Source organism: Melospiza georgiana, chromosome 2, assembly GCF_028018845.1.
Source record: "Melospiza georgiana isolate bMelGeo1 chromosome 2, bMelGeo1.pri, whole genome shotgun sequence".
In the NCBI taxonomy this organism is placed as follows: Eukaryota; Metazoa; Chordata; class Aves; order Passeriformes; family Passerellidae; genus Melospiza; species Melospiza georgiana.
In genome coordinates, this window is record NC_080431.1 from 86831057 (window position 1) to 86841333 (window position 10277).

The following is a 10277-nucleotide window of genomic DNA, read 5'->3' on the forward strand; positions in this document are numbered from 1 at the left end:
TAGAAATCAAACAGTGTAAATACACAGAAAAAGCACATCAGCAAACACAACCAGTAACAGTATAAAACATTGCAAAGAATTTTTCCGAGTTCAGTTTTTATTTTACAAAACAATTCCACAGCTGGTAAAAAAATTTAGTCACATTACAGCAAGGCACATGGTTTTAAGACAATAAACTATCTGTGTGCTTTGACTCCAAAATGGTCATCATTTACTACGGTTGTAAACATCAATATTTAAGACAAACATGTTTAAACATCCTCCTCCTCCTCAGTTCACAACAGCACAGTGATGTCACTTTCAAGAACATGATTAAGTACCAAAATTAAGGAAGAGCTGTTTTTCGGAAGCTCGAGGCACACATAGAGCTCAACACACTTTCCTTTTAAAAACATGGTATCTGAAAAGAATTTCAACTTGTGGCAGAAAATCCTTTCTTGGTTTTCGTAACAGCTCATGCACAATCTTATTACTATAAATACTACATGAGATTAAATTGTTCACATCATCAGTGTTGAACCATTTCAGATAGTACCAGCATTCATAATGGACTTCATCACATGAAACAGAGCAAAATTTTGAAGTAGTAGGAAAAAAAATCCCGTATTTCAATGTACAGAGTCTCAGTACTTTGGGAACAGATGACTACCACCCTCCCTATTTGCCTTTCTAATATAGCTGGAAAGTCAGCTGATCCAGGATATACAAATTTTCTGCTAGAACTGTACGGTAAGGCTGCTTGGTTGAGGTTATGTTATCTGTACAGCAAAAAGTGAAAAAAGTGGACAAATTGGTCAACAGGCTGAGCAAAAAGCACTTTCTGTCAGAACACCAAATCCTACTGAGATGGGCACCCAACATCCAAGAAGTTTCCTTAGAGAAGTCAGCCTTAAGTGCTGTAGGCAACTGAGCAACAACTTTGGGAAGGAAGGAGCTTTGTGATTCCAACCTAGAATAGAAGCTCTCTATTCAAGTAGAGTGCACAAAACAAACATGCCTGCCCTCAAGAACAGTGAGATGGAAAGCTTCAAAAATACCCACCATGCTTCCTGCCAAGCAGATAACTAAAGCTGATGATATCAAAACACAAAGTAGGTTTAATGACCGAAAAAAAAAGGTATAATGATATAATCTAATTCGGACTGAAAACTACTCAACAGGGAATATTTATATAGTTTACTCCCCAGTTACGTAAAAATCATATAAAATAAAGTACTTCAGTAAAGGGGAAATTTCTTTTGCTGATAAACTGTCAACAGCCTCACTACAACTATTTAAAAGTGAGTAAGAATCTAAAGAGTTTTGCTCTGGGAGAGCTATTTTAAATAAAAACTGTTTGTAGATGAAGCAACAAACCCTGAGGATGTTTCACATATTGGTAAGAATATGGCAAGTCTCTCCTACTGTCTGATGTCCCCAGGAACAGAATACAACACCAAAGGGCAACATAAACCCCAGTGGCACTCTTGTGATCCTTGTGTCCTTGCCATCTTCCCTTGAGTTCCCTTCCTGTAAGGGCACAATTGCTTAGCCTCATGTGCTGTGCAGTCAGATGAAGATTTGTTCTTCTCTCTTCCTGAATAAAAGGCTGTGAAGCTGGAATTAGAGTTTTAAACTGAGAAGAGAAGGGGGAAAGGACAAAAATCCATTTATGTACTATCTACTGGTATTTTAATAAATTTCCTACTTCTAATTGGCCATGTTCACAAGAGCCAGCTAAAAGGTTCTAGTTAGCTGGAACTAGTGCATGTTGAAAAACTAATATTCACCATACCCAATAGTACTGTTCTTCCAGAATTGCCAGAGAGTCAGGCTACCAGAACTCTACCCAAGCTGGCCAAAGAATAAACAAAAGGCATGTACTCCTCCTAATCTGAAGTAATCAAAAAAGAATCCCAAAAGTCAAATTCTGTTGTTGTGGCTGCTGAACCTGGAATGATGATCAGAGTTAACATAATTTAGTTGGAGAGGGGAAGGAGAAACAATGGATACTGTGCTTGTAGCTTTTTCCAGGAACATTCAGAGATGCTAAAATTAAAGGAATATTGGAATGTAAAAGGCATTAGGATTGCATTTCAATTTCCCTTATACAAAAGGAATTCTGTAAACATTATCAAAGTCCTAAGAAAACACTGGCACAGGTCCTTTGACTGATGTAAATTAGGTTTTGAACTTTGTCCCTGATAAAAAGTTTAGACACTTAGATCAGCCAGGGAAGAGAAGGATCAGTTTTCTTTAATTCCCAGTCTCTCTTGGGAATTTAACCAAACAATCTTTTCAAGAAGAGTAATAGTCAACAAATTTATTTCAACACTAACTTCTAGATCCTGGGAGGTAAAAAGAGCACCAGGATGCAGTACTTGAATCTGCATAACTTGCATCCCAACATCAGTGCTGTCTTTCCAAGGTGGAATTTCCCTTTCAAACGCCTTTGCAACAGTAATTCTGGCACCATGAATCCACAGAATACTTGTCAAAATCTCCCTTTCATACCATCTACAAAGGGAATCTTGAATTTATTTATCTTAGAGGATCCTTACAGGTGGGTGGTACCGGGCTTTATAAATTATCAGAAGGACACTTAAATATAAGATTATAAATTATCAGAAGGACACTTAAATATAAGATATAGTAACTTTCTGGAAACCATAGAACTATTTGCCTTCACTGTGAGCTTATACTTCACAGCCAAATAGGTTCAGATTTTTCCTGCATTAATGTCTTTGTGGTACAAGTCAGGGATACACCTGCCATGCAAACACAATGCTCTTAAACAACTAAACGCTTAGTAGACTGAGGAAGAGATGCTTCAGTTCCCACTAGAGTGCACTGGAAAACCATAATCTTAAACGCTGGCTTCAGCAAGACAATTTGGTAAGAGGAAAGGGGAAAGTAGTAAAACATTATCTCACACAGCAGAAGCAGGAATCTGTGCTCAGATATTACACTGACCACTGCAATGCCGCAGGAGTAAATGATTACACATAGCTCAGAAGATGAAGAGAACAGAGTGGCCTTGGAATTTGGATACAGACCACTCAGCACTTGTTTGGAGCTGGCAGAGGGATTGTTTCATGCTTTCCTTGCTACCACAGAAACAGAATATTGTGCTTTCTCCTCCATGCAGAGAAGTTCACTGGTGTATGCAAGAGTTTTAGCAGAAAGAAAACTGATTCCACTTACAAAGAAACAAAGAGAAATTTTGGAGTTTTAACTTATTTACAAGTTCAGAAGAGAATGTCTTCTCCCTGACCCAGACTGCTTAAAAACAATAGCCCACTTCCACCTTATGACAGTTTGTCCTTTGAGAAAGGACATACATAAATTATTTTACTGCTTGCCTACCATGCCCTTTGCATTGCTCTTATGCTACAGCTGGAGGAGAAGAGAAGCACCTCACTTCATGTGAAAAATGTCAGCTTCCTCCCTTGCAACCATGAGCAAGGAAAAGAACTCAGGTTTCTGGTAGCTGAAAACATCAGTGGACCTTATTTTACGAGTGCTTTTCCAACAGGAACAAGATTTTTCAGATGAAATTGTCCCTTTCACGTATTTTAAGGAAAGACTATCAGTATGGACTGAGAATTAAATATTTCATTAAAGATGCAAACATTTCATGGTTAGTCCAAAACTGTGTTTGGTTTTAGAATTACATCTTTTAGAAGTCTCATAAACCTAAAATCTTTCAAGAGAGACAGGAAGAGAAAGAATACGAATATTCCATTATCTAAGGCAAAAAGTTCAAAGATTAAGTGACATAAGGCTATTTTAAAAAATCCCAAGTTGTTTCAACTCTAGAACTGGCACAGTCCCAGCAGAGCCAAGGTCTTAACTTACAAATTTCACACATTACTTTGAAACTTTTGCAAAACCAAATGCATGAATTTATGCAAGAATCACCATAACAAATTGTGGACCTCTGCCCAGTTCTTCTGCCAGACTGAATTTCATTTGATCACAAGCCCCTGTCCCACAGACACCATTGCCTACAAACCCAAGCAAGTGCAGACACTGGGTGTAACATAAGGAGCTTCTAAGAAGCAGCTGAAAGGCACATGTTCAAGACAGAAGTAGGAAACTACACAGCACAGTGATCCAACACAGCTCCTAGAACTTTGTGAGGCATCCAGTATTCCTGTTAGGACAAACAGACTGAAACACATTTCTTCACAGCATCCCTACAGGCAGGAGAAAGAAAAAAATACAAGAGAATCAGAGTCACCCGAGTTACATGATTTGATAAGAGTCATTCCATGCTGCTATCCCACTGACACCAATGACTGTAGAGATCAGCTGACCATGTATAAATTGCATTAACATGATTTGCATGACTACACAAATGCCTTAGAGACAAGCAGGTCTGCTCAGTGGCCACCTGCTGCGGAAGCGACACCTGCAAGGCTGCACTGAGGCAGGGCACTGCAGAAGGGTGGGGCAGGAGACACAGCTGTGCTCATACAGAACAGCGCTCATGGGGGAGAACAGGACAAAAGGGACACAGAAGAATACACTTGCCTAGTAGCAGTTTGGACCAACATTCAGGCATTCCAAAGGTAAGCCTTATGCTTATACTAAATGCTCAGCATTTGGTCAGCAGGCTTACATATTCCTATGGGAAGCCCTCTCATTTTCTCCATTTGTGTTCTCCCACTAGAGAAAATGCTTATTTTCATTTTCACATGTAACTACTTGTATTTCCTACACCATGGAAAACCTTCTAAAGCCACACATGACAACACTTCTCTAAGCTAATCTTCTGTAAGATTAAACCTCAAAATGACAAAGAGTAAGAGAGTAGAGAAACTTACCTTGCATATGGTATGAAGGAAATGCTGTACCTAAAAAGGAAAGATTTTGAAAGTTACTTTTCATGTCAGATTTTATTAGAATCACAAATAAGAACAACCCCTCTGATATTCTAAACTGCAAGTTACATAACCAAAATGAAGCTCTGAGTTTATGAGTAACAGGAAGGAGTATCCTTGCAAGCCATCTTAGCCCAGCCAGGGTATGAAACACTAGGACAAAATAGAGGCGGATGTTGTAAAAGCATTTTAAACGCAGCTCTCCTGCATCCAGTATTCTTCATGCTCCAACACCTACAAGTAGGCAAGATTAGCATTGAGGGCTGGCTAGGAGTCTATATCAGTTTGTGCACTCCTTTGGTGACCTTGCACAGACCATATGTTAACATGAAGAACGCTGACAGTTTGATTGGCATAACTGGGTCTCTGAATGAGACAAATTCAGGAGAGTGTAAAAGAGAAATACCAGATAGTAGGCAACAAACTGATTTAAAAGGGAAAGAAAAAAAAACCAAGCCCAGTTCAAGCTCAGAGAAATCAAAGGAACTTCCTCTAGAAATAGAGCCCTGAGCTCCATCTCCACAGCCTCTGTAGTGGTGTGAGAGACCATGAAGTGTGAAGAGATCAGCTCCTCACTGATGCATTGTCTTGAATCTAAGGGATTGACAAGGTAAAAATTTTCCTTCCACCTAACTCAACGTCAAAATCCCCTCACAATTCAGCTACTGGTGTCAGGTGCAACAGAAAGTGGAGTGTGTAGGGAGGAAATCACTCACCATGCCATGGCAAAAAACTGTAAGATGCAGAAAAGCAGCGCGAGTCCTGCCTTACGCCACTGGAGGGGAGAGGAGAAAGGAGGGGGAAAGAAACACAGCAGAGACAACAGTGTAAGAATCTTACTTTTAAAATATACTACAGTTACATTAACTCCAGTTATATATACATACAGGACTCCAGTACTCACCCAGAAAGCAGAACACAGTGTTAGTATGAGACACAACTAGAAGAAAACAAAAGATTTTAATTAAAAATAGAAACAACTCCAGTTTCTATAAATATTGCAACACTGTAATGAGGTCCTTCACAGAGACAGAAATGAATTACATAATTTCAGTTTTATTCAATTCTTCATCATAAGAGTTCCTCATATTTAAAAGTTTCTTGTATTAAAAATGTTCTCACTATTAGATTTCTTAAGTGAATTAAAGCAATCAGGAAATATCAGGGTGGTATCTCCAGAAAATTATTTTATGGCTGCAAAGGAGCAAGAGGAAGAGGTTCCTGAAGCTCTTTTGCAGGTCCCTACTCCATCCCACACACTTCTTGGTGTCACAGTCACACACACCATTTCATCATTTTGCATAAGTAAGACTTTTCAAATACTTTTCAGTCACCATTCTTAGTCTTTCTGCTTCTGCATAGTTCCCGATGATTACATGGTTACCATGGCATTGAAGTTATGCCATTACTTAAAAGCTCACCAATTAAAACCATGCTACACTTTCAAGAACTTCAGTCTATTGCTTAGTAGCTCTCCTGTGTACATACTGAAGTAAGGCACAGTCATTCAAACAAGCACTTTTTCTGTTTTCAGAGTTGCACTGTGTCTTTCTTTACTACAGGTAAAATCTTGGGGAGTAGTAAGATCATCTTCTGCTTTAACCTTCAGATTTAACAGACACCTCCTATTAGTTTTCATTTTCAATTTAAGATATGACAGCTCATTTATCTATGATACATGCTGATAATTCATCTTCCTTCATCAGCACCTAACAGCCCTTAGATACACATGCGCCATTGTGCTACTAGAGAATATTATGTGCAATCTGCCAGAATGGAAAAAAAACCCATGTAGTACTGCAGACTCCGACACTAAGATATACACTGCCAATGAAATCATACACTTGAGCTCAAACAGTACTGACAATAAATGCAGTTCTTTCATTAGTTTTAAGGTGGGGATATTGGTCTAAATACTGCATCATACATCTAATGACTGGCTTTATCGCAGTGAACAGCATTCCAGGAATTCTTCGGACTCCAGGCATCCTGAATGCGTACAAAACACACACACACACTACACAGCAGCTTCTTGCTTGGATCTGCAAGCATACACAGTCAATTTCTCAAGCTCTGCAGCATCTCTGCTTGTGTAAAGAGAAATTGAGAAGTGCTGATGCAAGCAAGCTCTCTGAAGATATTCAGACTGAAAATGGGAGTTTCATGCAAGTTAAACCACCTTTCAACTTTTTGACTTGCCAGAAGCCAACAGGAAAGTTGCAGAGACAAAAAAAAACCTGTGTACTTTAAAGAAGAGTCAGTCTGAAACTTACCAGCAACTTTCAGACACAGAAACACACACAACACAAGGCTTGCTATAACTTCCATCTTCTGAAAATAGTACAATCCCAAGGGCGACTCCACTGAATGTTGAATTTGCAATTTCATTCTGTCATACAAGTTTCAAAACCTGAAGCTATCAGCCAGCTGGAAAGATCACTAATGCAAGGTTACCAAGGCACAGTTTCCCCAGCTGCTTTGTTACAAAGAGATGATTTTATCAAGGAAATACCAACACATTTATCAAGGAAATACCTACACTACCTATTTTATCAAGAAATACCTTGATATTTCTTGATGAAATAGGTAGTGTAGGTATTACCTACAGCTCCTTCAAAGCAATCAGACCCAATATAAAAAGACAAAATCATGCCAAACAAAATATCTAGCAATATCCATAGGACAACTTAGAAAAAATTTGCTTCCCATCATTCACTTCTTAGAGGACACATAAATATGATGTTGTGACCTCATGTACCCTAAAAAGCACATGCATGGTTCACACACACCAGCCACAGACCCTTAATGCTCATTTAGCTAAACAAGCAGGCTTCAGCTCAGTCTTGCCTAACAGAGAGCTGCTTTTCTACTGCCACACTTACCCTTCCACTACAGCAGATGTGCAGCATTCAACAATTTAAGAAAAGACAAAAAAACACGAACGAAAAAACCACCCCCAGGCGCATCCTGAGCCATAGCTGGATCCATGGATATGAAAGGATTTCACAAAAAAAATTGTTGCCAGGTTTGTATGAGTTAAGAGTGACTCCTTGGATACTTACTAGCATAACAATAGTAGCGATCAAACGTGTAGGCTCAAACATCCGCTTCAATTGTTTCACTGGTCCCATAAGAAACATAGTGCTGTGAAAAATAAGTCAAGATGAACATGGAAATGAGAAAGGCAAAAGTGAAACTCAGTAAGATTAAACTGTTTGCTGCCATAGGGGCATCAGTATGCTGTGTTGTTATGGCAATCAGTGCAGCAAAACAAAAGAAATGGGATTATACAACGAGACCAAATCCTTTCTTTGTGCAAGGTATTTAAAATTTTATTCACACTTGTTCCATTAAAATTAACGGAAGCAGAGCACAACTATCAAGTTAGAAGCACAGGCCAAGGTCAGCTCCAATCAGATCATCCTTGACAGATGCTTTTCTAACTTGCTTTTCAAAAATCCTTTTAAAATCTGCTTTTCAAGAACACCATCCACAGAGGCTCTTCCATGGATTGCCAGGTAATCCAATTCAATTCCTCTACATAAAAGGCTGTTTTCACGCCTGCATCCATTCTCTGATCCCTTACCAGGTCTGCAGCCTCATTTAGGGCCCTGGTGATGGATACTGGATGAATTACACAAGGTGAAAGTTTCAACTGAAGTGATATTTCTGCCTCATATTCTATATTATTCTGCCTCATTAGCATATTTCTTTCAATTCCATCATTTATGCTTTCTTGCATTGCGCTAAGTTTCCACAATCACAGAAAGCTGGGCTTGTCACAGAGTATGCAGGGCTTTGCTTCAGGAACCTCAAAGGCCAGGAAGTCTTACTACATATACTTGCCCTGACAGACAGACTGCCCCAAACATACTCACCAAAACACACAGAGCACTGCCAAATGCAAAATGGCAAAGAATTGTTTTTATCTGGGGGAGCAGGAACCAACAAAACCAAAAAACCTCAATGCTTACAGCATGAGTATGATTCCTGTTTACTAATGAGCAACTTTTATCTTGAATGCATTACTAACAACAATTTAAAAAATTAAAATTTTCTTTACCATTTCAGAGCACTACTGGGGAAATGCTGTTCTGTAGAATTCAACAAGAAAATAATCTACAAAAGAAAATCTCTCGCAAATGCAACAGCTTCTACCACTCATGCACTATTAATCTGCTTTTGTTTCTCATCTGTACTAGGGAAATTATATATAAAGATTGTTACCTCCCAATGGATGCAATATTCCCCAGGGTATAAAACACAGCAAAGAGTACCAGCCCTTTCTTTGGTATCCATAGCAGACAACTACCCTGAAAAGGAACATTTAGAGAAACGGGGAGGGGAAAATGAACAGGTTTTAACATATATATATATATGTTAAACAAACATATATATCCAAGAAGTGTCACATCACGAAAGAACTCTTAAGAAAACTCCAAGCCAAAGTGCAGAATTACGCATACGAAAGTAAATCGCGTTTATTGGCATTCTTGTTAAGTCAGTGTATTCTATCTAACTGGAACCGAGTCAAAGGTCTCCACAGAGACTCGGAAAAATCCAGCAGCAGCATAGAGGGAGGCTCTAATTATCTGGGCTCCTGAAACTCAAATACTGAGGAGAATCTGGCAAAAAGCCCTTACCAAGATCGAACACAGGCATCCGATCGCAAAACACGCAATGAAACCTTTCACTCGCGTGCCCCAACCTAAGGAAGTCGCATCGATAACCTGGAAACGAGGAGAAAATCAAAAGCGAAAGTTCTTTACTTATAGCTCCTGCCTCCTACCGAGCGCGAAACCTTCCTCCCAGGCGCTGCCGCGCCGGGTCCCGTTCAGGCACCCTCCCGAGTGTCCCGCGGGAAGCGGGCCATGCCGCGGCTCCGGGACCCGCCGGGGCACCGCCCGCCCATGCCACCGGCGCCTTCTCGGGGGCGGATGCTCCGCCACCGCGCCGAGCACCCCGGGGACGGGCGGCCGGGTCCCCCCACCCGGCATCGGGGCGGCAGCGCTACCTCGGCCAGGCCGCTCGGCTCCTCCGCGTCGCGGCCGCTCAGCACCCGCTTCAGCTTGTCCATGACTCCGCACCCCGCCCGGCCGGAATGTCCTGCTCTGCCCTTCCTTTCCCTCCCTTCCCCAGGGACTACCAGCCCCGGCAGCCACCGCGCCCACCTGCATGCCGCAGGTAGGGGAAGGCCGGCGGGGCGGCGCGAAGACTGCCGGGGAATGTAGTCCAGTTGTCATGGGCCCTATCTCCTCCCAGCACTTTCCACTCCATGGTTTGGCAGTAGCAAAACTCGTTTTATAGTCAGTGAGGTTTCATTTTAATTCCACGACTGTGGCTCTTTTCCCGTTCACTTTATTTTTGTAATGAGCCTAGCAGTCTCCTGACAGACAAAGCTATCTGGATGCA

At 40.8% G+C, this 10277-nt stretch overlaps 1 protein-coding gene across 1 annotated transcript; it reads right to left on the reverse strand.

Annotated features, from left to right (window-relative positions):
* Positions 1 to 2635: 2635 nt before the first annotated feature.
* Positions 2636 to 9942, reverse strand: SFT2D2 (SFT2 domain containing 2). Its single transcript, XM_058045801.1, has 8 exons — positions 9880 to 9942; positions 9509 to 9595; positions 9093 to 9178; positions 7928 to 8009; positions 5770 to 5805; positions 5582 to 5640; positions 4809 to 4838; positions 2636 to 4178 (listed from the first exon to the last, which is right to left on the reverse strand). Exons 1-8 carry the CDS (start codon positions 9940 to 9942, stop codon positions 4139 to 4141), a joined length of 483 nt encoding a protein of 160 aa, XP_057901784.1. The 3' UTR covers positions 2636 to 4138.
* Positions 9943 to 10277: the final 335 nt, after the last annotated feature.

Excerpts from the sequence above, each read along its gene's own strand:
- SFT2D2 (XM_058045801.1), bottom strand. The coding sequence starts at position 9,942 with ATGGACAAGCTGAAGCGGGTGCTGAGCGGCCGCGACGCGGAGGAGCCG. Across the intron at positions 9,179-9,508 it reads GATGCCTGTGTTCGATCTTG|GGTAGTTGTCTGCTATGGAT; the intron begins GTAAGGGCTTTT and ends GTTCCTTTTCAG. Across the intron at positions 8,010-9,092 it reads AATATTGCATCCATTGGGAG|CACTATGTTTCTTATGGGAC; the intron begins GTAACAATCTTT and ends TATTTTTCACAG.